Source organism: Frieseomelitta varia, unplaced genomic scaffold (assembly GCF_011392965.1).
Source record: "Frieseomelitta varia isolate USP_RPSP 00005682 unplaced genomic scaffold, Fvar_1.2 scaffold_441, whole genome shotgun sequence".
Classification (NCBI taxonomy): Eukaryota; Metazoa; Arthropoda; class Insecta; order Hymenoptera; family Apidae; genus Frieseomelitta; species Frieseomelitta varia.
This window is the reverse complement of record NW_025110192.1, coordinates 100229-115433: the sequence shown is the minus strand read 5'-3', so window position 1 is coordinate 115433 and position 15205 is coordinate 100229. Positions and strand designations below refer to the sequence as shown.

At 38.2% G+C, this 15205-nt stretch overlaps 1 protein-coding gene across 1 annotated transcript; it reads left to right on the top strand.

The window, feature by feature from the left end:
- Window positions 1–1195: 1195 nt before the first annotated feature.
- Window positions 1196–13319, top strand: LOC122532184 (nuclear receptor subfamily 2 group E member 1). The gene is made up of 4 exons (XM_043660731.1): window positions 1196–1285; window positions 11796–12032; window positions 12252–12478; window positions 12648–13319. Exons 1-4 carry the CDS (start codon window positions 1219–1221, stop codon window positions 13317–13319), a joined length of 1203 nt encoding a protein of 400 aa, XP_043516666.1. The 5' UTR covers window positions 1196–1218.
- Window positions 13320–15205: the final 1886 nt, after the last annotated feature.

The window sequence follows — 15205 nt, the reverse complement described above, 5'->3', positions numbered from 1 at the left end:
TAAAAGTAATTCAAACAGAAAATTCATTACATCTCATAAACGAAGACAGATAGTACATATAACTTTTTTTCATTATTTTTAGCCGTACAATCAGAAGTGGGTCCCACACAAGTTAAAAAACACCCTGTAAAAGCCCTAAGAAGCGTAAAACAGTACATTAGGCATTATCTGTTTGATATATTACATACAGACTGTCCCAAACTTAAACGGCCGAACAGCGAGGATTTAATTTGCAGATGAAAAGAAGAAAAAAAAATGTCGTACGAAGTTTGTCAGAAAACGCACAGAAGATTACATCCTCCAATATACTTAATACTAACAATATCGTTACTTCTAATATTCTCACTGACAGCTGGTGCCGAACTCGTTGGTCACTCGTTATGGTCCGCAGTCGGTTGCCAGCGCAAGTGGGCTAGGCTCAAGATTTAGGCAACGCGAAAGAAAGATCAATCGGTCGATCGAAATTTAGAAAATTCTCGTGAAAAATCCATGAAAAATTAAACTGGTCGTTTGCGAACGGCCAAATCTCATTTTGGAAGAGTCGTTGAAATCCACCGCCGATTGTCTGCAACGTCTGTAGAAATCCGGCGTGAAATTAGCTCGGTTGACGCGGTGGGGGATGACTGCTTTTGGCGATCGCTTCGGCAAGCGGTCCACGCCGGCCGAAAGGGATGGAAGTGGCTTCGTTTTCACCTCGCGGCCGGTTGAATAACATCGTACAAAAAGGGTGGCGAGAAGGGTGGGAGACATGTGACGTGCCTCGTTCGTTCGCCACCTCTCCCTTTTTTAGCTAGAGCTGACGTTCAACCCCCTAGCGAGCCAGGGAGGAACCAGCTCCTTCCTGAAGGACCGCCCTTTTCCACAGGGTAGGGAAACTGCTGGCCAATGATTCGTCCCCGACGAAGCGTTCCACCGTTTGTTTGAAGTCAGTCAGGTATCCCCGTGCTCACTATCAAAAAGTCCTGGCCACGATGACTGTCAGTCATGTTTCGTCGCTGAGTTAGCCCTTTGCCTCGAGGGCTGGAAGTGTGAGCTTCTCCGGTTCTCCAGAAGTATCTCGTGTCACATGTTTATTCTCGTTGTCAGTTGCGAACGATCGCCTGTCGTACGATCGAAAGTGTCTGTTTATCTGTTTCGCGTCTTCGTTCCTGTTGAATGGACTGTTGACTGAGGCTAAATCCTCGCCTATTTCCATCAGCTGTGACATATACGATCAAGATGGAGAATCAGGAACCACAGATCGCGCACATGTCCGCGGCTCAACCGAAGATGCCGGCATCGTCAAGTAAGTCTCCTGGTTTGTTTCGCGTTTCTCGCGATATTTGACGAAGAGAGAAATAAAGTGAACTGACACGAGAGATGTATGCCAGTGCAGTGAGTCCCTTTCTTCTTTCTTCCTGTGAGTGAATGTATTCTCAATGTGGAGGTAGTCGTTTGTTAGGTTAGGTTAGGATTTGAATCGTAGGAAAATTTCGTGCTTCCGTGCGAAAATTTCGAACTTTCGCCAGAACCTGGCAACTGACACTATCGATAAGAGAAACATAATTTTTCAATATTGCTGATGAGCGGACTGCGAGTTTTTCTATGCAAATGTATATTTCTGAAAGTGTAAATATGTAGCTAAGAAAAAAATATAACCCTTTTACGTATCGAACGTAATATGCATTTCCACGTAAACTTGCACTTTGAAGTTTCCTACAAATGCATCTTAAAAATTCGCAATCTAATGAATATTCTACAAATATCCCGATATTTGTTATCTCTCGTGATTTAATAACAGAGTAAACAGAGTGGAATTTCTGATAAATACGATTCAATTCAATGTCAATAGAGAATTTATATGTCAACGTCGATATTTACAGGTCGAAATAACTATCTGATTTTCCTGTCTAATTTACTTCACTTAAGAAAAACGCTTTTCAGTTCAAACAACTTTCGTTAGACTCGTGTCTAAAAAGTCGTAGAGATTACCTCGTGCACTTCCACTTGCAGCGATGCATCCAGCATTCTGGCCACCTTCACAGAGAAAAGCTAAATCTCTCTCATCCTTTTTCAAATCTACAAACACTTCCAAATTTCTGAGGCTGGCGTTCTTCTGACGCTGGACAATATCTTTCTCACTCCTTTTATCCGAGGAGGAAAATTTTAACTGGCGTGTTTGTTAACGCATACAACAGAGGGCCCGTTTACGATACTCATTAGTTCCCGTAATTGCAGTCAAAATTAAACGGCTTCACTTTAACCTCTACGAATAATTACTACAAAGGGCTGTACCTGAATTGCAACTACCTGGAAGACCCTGAGAAATCAATTTCCTCTGTTAGGTTCAGTAATAGCTATCTCATTCAAGCCAAATTTAAAGACAGTCTCCTTTTCTTCAAGTGAGTCAAGTCGTTCGCACATCATATTTTATATTTAATAATAATTTATTTTATATTTAATTATAATTATAATTAATTATTTTATATTTAATTATAATTTATTTTATATTTATTTTTAACTAAAGAGCTTTGGTTCCTCCTAACACGTTGCAGGATAATCATGTTTTAAAAAGACTTGGAATAACTGATGAAACAATGCGAATGTTTTATCTGCGATTGCTGTTTGATCTACGTGACTTATGTACTATATCAATGATGGCGAACCTATGACACGCGTGTCAGACACTGACCCACGCAGGCTTTTTAAATGACCCATGCGTTGATTTTTATAAACTTATCATCATATATATATATATGATATATATATATATATATATATATATATATATATATATATAAAAGAATTTTAATTACTTTTCGAACTCCTCGTTTCAAAAAGTGTGAAGAAAATTACGAGTGTTCGGTTAGAGCTTAAAAGTGAGAAACAAATGCATAATTGTGTTTCATGGAGGGTTTACGACTTGGTTATGTATACATATGGGTATTTTAAGTTTTAAGTGTTATATGGGTTAGTTGTGTCCAAAAAATTTTATACAGCGCTTACGATTAAACAGATGTAATAAAACATTAAAGAACACACTAGATCCCATTCTCAGAATGGATAGCTTTGCTAGTTTTTTATATAATAAAACAGAGAACAGAGAATAAAAAATATTAAGAAATAAAGTGTATACAGTGAGCAACGAAAGTATTCGAACGGAATGATAGAAAATAATTGATTATACAAAAATTGTATAATAAATTGCAATTTATTGAAACAAATGTGTATACATTTGCTAAATATATGCAAAGTTAGAGAAAAATTAAACAATAATTAAACAAATTACATAACATTTTTCACGGGTAAGTACATATAAAGCGTAACAAAAGTATTCGAATTTACGCTGAATTATAAACACTGTACATTCTAAACACAAAACTGTCGCGAGGTTTAAATGTAAACAAAAGATCTTCAGTCTATTTCCAACAGTATTTGAGAGCAAACGGAACCGAATGTTAAACGTTCACCTGTAATTCAAAATAATGAGTGATAAAACATCAGAGACAAGTAAACCCGAACGAGAAATTATTGTTAAATTGCACAAAGAAGGTAAATCATATAGAAGAAATTGCTTCTCTTGTAAGCAGAAGCAAATCAACAATTCGTTATATAACAAAAAAAAGTATGATACGAACGGAAATATTGCAAATGAACAAAGATCTGGGCGTCCAAAAAAAATTGCTTCTGCGTGAAATAAAGAACGATCCATTTACATCTGCTCTAAAATTGGCAACAAACATTAATAAAGAAGTACACGCCCAATTATGTCGAAGAATGTTATGGAAAAACAATTTCCATGGGTAGAGTCCCACGAGAGAAACCATACATTAGCAAGAAGAATAACTTCGTTTAAAATTTGCCAGAGAATATATAATGAAGGAGGTAAATTTTTGGAACACTGTTATTTCTTCGGATGAAAGTAAATTCAATTTAAAAATTTGGGTCCGATAAGGAGTTGGATTCAAAAAATTTGAAGTCTACAGTGAAACATGGTGCGTAATGGTACGGGTCTGCCAATGGGCCTGGAAATCTCATATTTATCGATAGAATCATGGACAAAGCTAAATATTTAAATATTTCATAAATTTAATCAATAGTGCCAAAAAATTGAATGTGCCAAGAAATTTTTACATCCAACAGGACCCTAAACATACGGCCAAAATAGTACAAAAATGGATCTTAGATAATGTACCCCATACATTATTCACCACAAAGCCCTGACTTGAATCCCATCGAACATTTATGGGAAGAACTCGATAGGAGACTTAAAAGAAATAATATAACGAGTAAAGATTCTTTAAAACAAAACATCCTAGCAGCGTGGCACTCTATGGATTCAAGTGTTACCAGAAAGTTAGTCGATATTATAGAAAATCATCTTCGAGAGGTTATTAAGGCCAAGAGTGGCCCAACTAGATATTAAAATGCAATATAATCACATATATTGCATTCTATCATGAAATATCTATTAAAATTGCGTTCGAATATTTTTGTTACGCCTCATATGTACTTATCCGTGAAAAATGTTGTGTAATTTGTTTACTTATGGTTTAATTTTTCTCTAACTTTGCATATATTTAGCAAATGTGTATACAATAGTATAAAAACAATTTGTTTCAATAAATTGCAATTTATTATACAATTTTTGTGCAGTGAATTGTTTTCGTGTCGTTCGAATACTTTCGTTGCTCACTGTACGTCTAATGGTATAGTGCAGGGATGACTGGGAACGATGTCACCCCTTTTATGTCAATTTTTCGACGTCGACATTTATTTTTTGCTCTTCACTTGCAAAAGTAAAAGTTGTAAAACAAAAAGGAAACTTTTCCGAGGATTATAAATGTGAGGACCAAAAGAAAATAGTTTTTAATCATCCTCCACTGACTTAGTGATCCACGAGCTAGTACTGAAAAAAATAATGAAGAAAATTTGACCTACTTCTCGAAAAGTAGTTCGCCGTCGCTGTACTACATCATTGTTCGTCGCAAACGCGGCAATATTGCTATTTTGAGAACGAGCATCCTTGCAGAAAATCTCGATGGATACGTGTCCTGAAATTTTTCACGTATATATCATCTCAAACACACGTACGATTCTCACTCACGCAACGTTAATCGGACAGAAAGGGAGGGCGTGCAGATAATTATCCCGTGGGCAAGAAAGGGTGGCTGCCATCGCGCGGCTAATCTCATGTGAAACAAATAGCATATGCGGCATTTAAACGAGACGGATGATCGAGGTGGTGTGCATTTAAATGACTCGTCTCCGGTGGCATTCGTCCATGAGAAAATAATGCCAGATGGCCAACATATAGCACGCTAACTACGAATCTCCGTAACGCAGTAACAGGTTGCCGTGGGTGGTTGAACTCGAGCGACATTTGTCGTGAAATCAATGCACGTGGCTCGTAGCTAGTTAACTCGAAAGTGATCTTTAAAAATCGTCAGGGGACTTTTATGCAAAGACAGGATGGAATAGACGCGACTTGAAGCAAATTTACGTGTCTGTTAACGAACGAACAATCGTAATAATTGATATTTTAATTATATTTAACGATTGTTGTGGAAATCAGAAAATATTATTGTTGTTATTAGAGTTAAAAATCATATAAATGGTATAAATGACATAATAAGAATAAATAAGAGTAATAAATATCGTTAAATGGTATAAATGATATAATGAAAATCGTTAACTAGTATAAATGGTAAAATAAACATCATCAAGTGATGAAACAGAAGAGAAGATGTGAAAACTGTGGACGAAATTATTGATGGAATATTGTCTATATTTAATTTACGCCTACCTTACGAAAAAGAAGGTGTAACAATGAAGTTGATATTTAGGTATCGAGCTTCCATTTAGCCCTGTATTATCATCTTTCAAAGATATTTATAAATCACAAGACTACTTTTGTTCTCGAAAATTCAAATGTTGTTAGAAAACCTTTCTCATGACTAAAACTACGATCTTAAGGAACAAAAATCTCCCCTTTATAACGTTAATACTCCAGAAACTTGCTGTTTTCTCTTCTTGCCATTTCATTGAACATTAAACACTCGTTAGATGACAAAACGTTGGGATTTCTTGGCTTGCTTTCATTTAATAAAAACTTCAAAGGGTCGAGATTATGGTAGATTCAGCTACGAAAAAAATTCGCCAGTGATTTTTACAGTTTTCGAGACGATCGAAACTATCCCCGCGTTTCTTGCAGAGGAAAAAAGAAACTCGAGATTGCCAGAGTAAAGCTTTGAGTTTCACTTTATCGAGAATAAAGCCAACTGGATCTTTGTTTCAAACGTTTTTGAAAAATCCGAGCCACCTTCTTCCGTCTCTGTAGACAAGAAAGTCGCGCGGGGGTGAAAATTCGGACGACGCAAACCACTCGCTCGCGACGCAGCCAACAGATGACGAACAACCGCGCGTGCGTTTCGTGCGTGTACAGTGGAAGGTGTCCGGTTCTCGACACATGCCGCGAAATTCCCATGCTCCACTAACGATGCGCCTAACACCTGATGGACGATGATGTCATCCAAATGATCACTCGTATACAGTACAATTATTACCTGCAAGCAACATTGCATGTGTTTGTTTTACAAATCCAAGCCACTCTCGGGAACGATAATCAAACGCATAGAGAAAGACTTCACCTTTGTACTAGAAGTAACTCCTTTTAGAAATCCAAGCCATTCCCGGAACAAATCAAACACATAGAGAATCAAGCACATAGAGAAAGGCTTCACCTTTTTTATCTAGAGATAACTCCTACAATTACATTTGCAAGCAACATTGTCATGCCTTGAAAATTCAAAGTCCACTTTCGAAGGGACAATTAAACACGCGCAGAAAGATTTTACCCTCATAATAATATTATGTACTGTATATAACATTAAGGTTCAACCCTTTAACTTAGTCTTAAGGCTTAACCCTTTAACTAGGATCCCAGAATTTTTCCCCTTTTAGTTAGTTAGTAGAATTTCAAGGGAAGATTATCCCAACCGAATACTATTTCGTTTTTTTCTTTTTTTTTTTTTATCTAGCAAATAAAATTTTCTACCCCTTTCCGAAGCCACTTTTATGGAAGGGTTGACGCATGTAAGTATCGGAAACGTGAAGAACGGTTTTAGGTAATTCTCCATTCGTACGCCGTACGAGAATAACTGTTATTAATAACTTCTGTTAAGATAGAAACAATAGTGTTTAATAACGCGTTCGACGTAAATAAAATAGAGAAGCAAAGGATGGGTAATTTTGTCATGTTCGAACACACGCGGCAATTACACGTTATTCGAGGAAACTTGTCCGGTCATTACGAAGAAGTTCCGAAAGAACTTAAAATTATACTCAACTCCTCGTTGCACGTTCGACGTTCGACAGAGTGCACGACAATTCACCCTTTCTTTTTCATCCTTTCACCCCGTTATATAGGTTCGCGGCGAACTTTTCCCTCAATTTAGTCGTCACGAACCTGTAACATCGAAGTTACACGACCAATGGGCTTTGAAGTATAAGAAATATCGAATGGACTGTCGCTTCGGCAAGAGTGAATCACGTCCATCATGCGAATCAACCCCGAAATTAATTATTTAATAATAATAATTAACTGGAAGGAACAGAATTCGGTGTATGTACATAGTTGTACGTATTTGTTAGCAACAACTCATCTAAATAAATTGTACGATTTCAAAGTGCTTGATACAGCAGAAGGACAAGGCAAATGCTGAATTTTTGAGCATATGAATGTACGCTTACATGAAATCTGCGTCAGAACTATGTCAGAAATTGGTTTGCTGACGGGGACATTGAATCTTGTGTTCTCGGAACTGCTTTTTGCCTCAAAAGACAAGGACTTTTCCAAACACGGGATCCTCAAAAGACAGCAAAAGGCAGTCGAACAAATACATAATATATTAAGACCCGTAAAGTTTTTTTTCTATTTTTTTCTTGAAAAATTCATCTTTTACTGGCACGCACACACACACACACACACACACACACAAGAAAACGCAGTTACTTTTTGGCGTTTATTTGACAAATGAAAGCGACGAGGCAAATCAAAACGATATTTCATAGCGAGCAATGACGACCGAGTCGTAAAACAATGAAATTAACAGACAGCGTAGGGAAAAATCATTGGATTTTGCAGCCCCTCCTTTCTTCTTTTCTTTTCATTCGCGATTTGCGTGTGGTTAATCGCAAGCAGGCATGCGCTTTCTACGCGTTCGGCCTCCTTTCCGGCCGAGGGTCGAGCCTCGAACACTGTAAAAATTCCATGAATGATTGACGAGCCAACGGAAAAAGGAAAGCGACGGAGGAAAGATGACCGGCCGCTCATCGGCAAAACATAGACCTCGATTCCGACGACAATGAAAAATTCAATCGCGAATGACTCGCGAGCCACGCCGCATCGAATGCAAGTTTGATGCAACGCTCGGACATCGGCTCGTAGAAATATATTGTGTGCATCGCGTGATTCCATCGGCGAGCATGTGCGTTCCTTCGTGCACGCCTCTGTTTCTCCACTCGTTCGTCGTTCTGTGGCGAGTTAGTCTCGAACGTGTTGTCGAGATACACTCTCTTGCGTTATACCAAGCAACGACGACGATATTAGTTTGCTTCGGGGCCGGTTGACAAATCCTCGATGGCTTTATTCTTTCTTGTTCGTGGCTTTCGTTCACGAGAGTCGGCGTGCCCGGTAACTTTGAATTTTTAACATAATCCAATTTTGTTTCTTCGAATCGAATAAACATAGTACATAAATATAGTACAAATATACATAAATAGGATATTAGTAATACTTATAATATTAATAATATTGTAGGTTAGGTTCAGTTTAGTTTAATTTAGGTTGGATTTAGTTTAGTTTAGATTTTTAACTTAATCCAATTTTGTTTCTTCGAATCGAATAAACATAGTACATAAATATAGTACAAATATACATAAATAGGATATTAGTAATACTTATAATATTAATAATATTGTAGGTTAGGTTCAGTTTAGTTTAATTTAGGTTGGATTTAGTTTAGTTTAGATTTTTAACTTAATCCAATTTTGTTTCTTCGAATCGAATAAACATAGTACATAAATATAGTACAAATATACATAAATAGGATATTAGTAATACTTATAATATTAATAATATTGTAGGTTAGGTTTAGTTTAGTTTAATTTAGGTTGAGTTTAATTTAGTTTAGATTTTTAACTTAACTCAATTTTTGTTTCTTCGAATCAAATAAACATACATAAATATAGTACAAATATACATAAATAGGATATTAATAATACTTATAATATTAATAATATTGTTGGTTAGGTTTAGTTTAGTTAGTTTAAGTTAGGTTGGGTTTAATTTAGTTCAGATTAGGTTATGTTATTACTATTATGTTATTAGTAATATTAGTACAATATTAATAATACTTATAATATTAATAATATTGTACATTAGGTTTAGTTTAGTTTAATTTAAGTTAGGTTGGGTTTAGTTTAGTTTAGATCAGGTGAGGTTTAGTATAAGTTCCACGTTAAAAAAAAGAAAACGGTTCAGTGTAGGTTTGGGTTAGGTTCAGTTTAGTGTAGTTTAGATCAGGTTAGGTTTACATTATCTAATGAAACTTTTATATTTACTAAAGTAGAAAGTAAGTATATACGAAAATATAAATTAAGTATACAGTAAGTATAAATTAAGTATAAAGTAAGTATACACAAAATATAAATTAATATACATAAATATAATATATAATAACCTATACTAAATCTAACCAATAATATTATTAACATTATAAGTATTACTAATATTATACTAATATTAGTAATATTAATATTATACTAATATTATATGTATTAACTAAATACAAGTATTATATTCTATTATACATTTACAATTATTTATTTTACCTATTATACATTTACATTTATATGTACAAGTAGACATTTTATACAATACATTATATCATAAATTGACATATATTGTGTTATGTACATATATCTGTTCGAGTTAAAAAATCGAATACATATATACACACACTTAAATATACATGTTACTTATGTGCGAGTAAAGGGAATTAATTAACAAAATTAATAATTTCATCGTATAATTTCTTAAATCGTTGTTTCAAAGTTCTTTGAAAAAGTATTCGTGGAAATTTATCGACCGAGATTTGACAAAATGAAATTGCAAAATTTTCATGAATTTCTTGATCAAAAATTAGGACATTATCGTTCGTAAGAGTTGTTTCAATGGGCACAGTATTTAGGTAAGGCCATTTCTGCCTTTTCGCTTCTTGAAAAGACACTTTTGGCTGAACTCTTTTTGAACGTGAAAAGTATACGTGGCTGCGATTCAACTTTCCCTTCATCGTGGGAGAAAAGGGTCTTTAGTGATGTGCGAGGGTGCACCCCCTGTCATTGCGACCCGCTTGTTGCAGTAGTTAGTACGCGCGCATCGTGTTTCGTGTAATGCCTGCGTTTTCATCGATAATTTACGCGAAAAATACACTCTGTCCACCACGGCGTTTGCCCATCTCTCTTTCCGTTGAATATGAAATTTAAAGTCACCCGGTGTAACATCGATGGACTTAGATCGAAACGTGGTTGTCCCGAAATCTCATCGAGATCAACAGGTAGTTCCTAAGGTTTCTAGCCACATCGACAGACATTCGTTTGTATGTATAATCCTCTGGTCCGTGATATTTTCAGATTCGTTCGATTGCTACGAATCGTATAATATTTACGTTCAAAGATAACAGATAATATACCTACTGATTCTCCTGAAATATACTTGAAAAGAACTTTCAGTCAGTATGACCTGAGCCTCTCGAGCGAAGCGAAAGAAAGCGGCGCTAAAAGAAGAAAAAAGAGTCCCAAGGAAATCTCTTTCCCTTATCTGTCAATACGAACGAACCCAGAGTCTGTCGGCTGGTCAACAGCGAATCTGCGGCTCGTCGATAAACTTTTTCCCCCCCCGCGAAGCTTCCCTTCAGTTCGCATGACGAAGAGAAAGGGGTGTGGGGGAGGGAAGCAAAAAAGAAGAAAAAGAAAAAAAAAAAAGAAAAAAGTGCCACGAAAACGTTTAACCTTCTCCCATAATAAGATCCACGTTAAGTAAGATAAAGAAACGGAGGGAAAGGCCGATCAAGGGAGAGATCGGGCGATACGAGCGAAGTGTCGTGTTTCTGGCTGCTCACTTAAGAGCCGGTGAATGCAGCAGCCACATCCGGTCCATTCAGCCCCATTCATCGGCCTCGCCGGACTCAATGGCGTAGGCGGGGCCCGTGACAACGAGTTGGTGCCCCCCCATTATAAGAGCACCACACCCTTACGCTGTCCCGTGCATAGAGGGCCCAGCGTCGAACAGGTATAGAAGAACGCGTACGTCCACGAAGGTCGTTTCTAACTTGGCGACAAATCGATCCATTCATCGGCGACGTCATTCACCGGATCCGTGTTTTCGCTGGTAAACGGGTTCCCCGATCCAAAATACTGGCATTCATCCAGCTTAAACGCGCCTTTTCCCCATTCTACGCCGGTCACATCGGCACAATGTGTAACAATGCGCCGATGGCCGCGGAAATTCATTCTTTCGCTCTTCTTCACGCTCGTTCCCTTCTGTTCACGTCGAGTTCTGTTGGGGGAATATATCTGTTGGAGGGGGGGAGGGGGGGAGGGAACACAAGAGATTTCGATAATTGGACGAGGTTAGTGTGGATGTATATTGGAAATTTTCGCGAGAGTTTTGACGTCTGACGCGACTCCGTGCGTTAACGGCTCGATCCGAGACACGTCGAAGCGAGCCGCGTTCATTGTATTTGTTGTTGCAGGTCGTATTCTTTACGATATCCCGTGTAAAGTGTGCCGGGACCATTCCTCCGGCAAGCACTACGGGATATTCGCGTGCGACGGGTGCGCGGGTTTCTTCAAGAGATCGATACGAAGGAATCGTCAATACGTCTGCAAGGCGAAATCCAAAGGAGGTTGCATGGTGGACAAGACGCACCGGAACCAATGTAGAGCGTGTCGTTTGGCCAAGTGCATTCAGGCCGGCATGAACAAGGATGGTAATTAATAGTTAATTAATTAATTGTCTTTTCGTTCGAATATATCCCGAAGAACAGCTTCAGCTTTTATCAGCTGTGTAACTATTAGCTTCGAATAACCACAGTATAGTTTGAATACAATGAAACTTTCTTTCGCTGGACCTTCTTTCGCGAAACGCAATGTAAATAAACGTAGCATCTAAACGACGTGGTAATGCAAATTTTTTCGTATTTTGCCAGCTGTGCAACACGAACGAGGCCCACGAAACTCGACTCTACGGAGGCAGATGGCCTTGTACTTTAAAGAACCCGAAATGATGGCTAACATGATGCCCCCACCAGGAGGAGCAGCTTTGGATCTCGCTCTGCCCAAACCACCGACCGAACCTCGTGTCTCCGTGGCAGCGCCGGCCCCTCATCATCCCCTTCCGCACCCCATTTACTGCAACAGCATGGTCATGCCCAAAGTACGACAAATTTGTTCGATCATCGAACAACAGCAATTGTAACTTCCGTCGATTCGATCGAGAATCACTTGTTTCGACATCGCGTTCAAACTTTCAAACGCCACCGAACACCACCCTCGTTCACAACCTAACCCTACGATACCTAAATTCCGATCGTGCAAATTTCCAGATTCCAGTGAATATGGCAGGCCTCACGTCTCTGTCGCTGATCCCGGCGATAACGGCCGAGTCGATCTGCGAGCAAGCAGCCAGGCTACTGTTCCTCAACGTTCACTGGGCGAAAGACCTAACCGCGGGGACGAACCTGGTCATCGAGGATCAACTGACCCTGCTAGAGTCCTCGTGGAGAGAGCTGTTCCTCCTGGCGGCCGCGCAGATCTTGCCAACGTTGGATCCGACCGCCCTTCTGCCGCCGGGTCCTCAGGGTCTCGGTCTGGCGGTCGAAGTAAACAGATTCAGGGAGACGCTGGCCGGCTTTCACGCGATGAGCCTCGATCAGCACGAGTTCGCGTGCATCAGAGCGATCGTGCTGTTCAAGGCTGGCTTGGACAGCGACCCGTTGCCAAGCAGCGCAAGCAGCAACGGGTCTGCGTCTCCCAGTACCGGAAGTCGGCTCAGGGACCCGGCTGTGGTGGCCAGGCTGAGAGACGGGGCGCAGCTCACACTTGGCGAGAAACTGAGCGCCACGTCGTTTGGCGCACTCAGGTTCGGCAAGTTGCTCCTTTTATTACCCACGTTGCGCTCCGTTTCCGCTCACGCGATCGAGGAGCTGTTCTTCAGGAGGACCATCGGCGTCATCCCGATCGAGAAGATCATCTGCGACATGTACAAGTCCGCTTGAACCGAGGATTCGATTCGTTTGGATTCTGAGATGTTAAGTATTGAACGCTTATATATATATATATATGTATACAGGTTGGGCCAGAATTCGTAGTACAACCGAGCAGGAGTTGATTCTTCGTCAAAAAATAAGAAAAAAATTTGACAGAACATTTTTTTTTAGACTGAGACTCGGTTTTCGAGAGAAACGACTTTAAAGTTTGCTCATTTTCGTGAACGATTTAGTTGTCTCCGTCCATTTTTTATTCCTTATTACTACTTTCTATTGCAATACTACAATGCAGTACACTATTGCAAGTTTAAGTTTGCTCGACGAATTAATATCTGAACAGAATGTAAGCTGATATCGTTTCGATATCACCGAGGTCTCACGCCTCTAGATTTTATTTTCTGAACGCTCATCAAGGAACAAATTTATAAAGACAATATTTCAAATATTACACATTCGAAGCAAAAGACTATGGAGGAATTCGAGAGATTAAGAAACGATATCAGCTTACATTCTGTTCGGATATGATTAATTCGTCGTGGAAACTTATGTATGCAGCAACGATACTTAGGAGGACATTTTCAACGATACTTGCAATAGTGTACTGTATTGTAGTATTGCAACAGAAAGTAATAAGAAATAAAAAATTAATTATCAGTAGGAACACTTTGTACTGCTTTAACCACACAATAAATAATGTTCGTAAACACTATCTCGGACGGAAAGCAACAGCGGTAGAAAAATAGACAACTAATGTTTCGCAAAGATGAACAAATTTTAAAGTCGATTTTCTCGAAAACGAAGCCCCAGATGAAAGAATGTTATACCAAATTTTTTTCTTATTTTTTTGTTTCTCGGTTGTGCTACGAATTCCGGCCCAACCTCTGTATTAATTTAAAAACGACCTGGATCATTTTTCAGTAGAGAATTGGTAGAAGATTGCGATTAATTGCAAAATATTTGGAGAATGAAGAGAATTTTATTACGAATCTCGTTTCTTCTCGAAGAGTCATATTGATTTTTCTCTGGCCTGTCACGTAAACGTGAATAAAATTTTAATTTAATCGACACGTTCCTCGATATTTTATTGAAAATTCATATGCTAAGCAAATACTAAGTAAAAAAGATTTTTGTAAGATTTTGATGAAAGATTGGGAATAACTGCGAAATATTTGGAGAAACGACTTTCGTCCCTTCTCGAAGGATCTCTCTTGATTCTTCTTTAATCCCTCTGTAGTCGTGAAACAAGATTTCAACTTAATCGGTAAACGTCATTCGATATTTCATTAGAAATGAAATTCACGCATGTGCCGAGCTTCGGTCAGACGTTTCACGCTTCACGAGGGAACACGTTCCTCCAAAGTTACGTCGACAAAAGTGCAAACGATAAATGAAAATTTAATAATAAAAATTAAATCTATTTAATCTATTTGACATCGATCGAAAGAATCTGTGATGACAACATATCGCAAGGATAGTGCACAACGAGAAAGTTGAACACCAAATGATAATATATCCCGTTATTTTTTATATTATTATATTATATTTAAGCAGCAAGCGAAATAATTTTAACAGCTGTCTGTATATATTACATTTTTATCTCCTGAACTTATGAGAAACTTACGAGAGCCCTGAAAAAGAAAAGAAAATCGACGACAAACTCTGACGCAACATGAAGCATATTGTAATTTCATTTATGGTAGTAGATACGTTAAGACTAGTTGGTTAATAACTTTATGCAAAGTGCATTTTGTTTTAGTCGCATTCGTGGCAATATGAGGTCATCTTAAATGTAACTCAAATGAAGTGAATCGGAGTTTTAAAATGTATTCGACAAACTTTTAGAGAAAGTTTGGAGGCAAATTAGCATAGGCAAATGTACATACGAGTGTAAAATA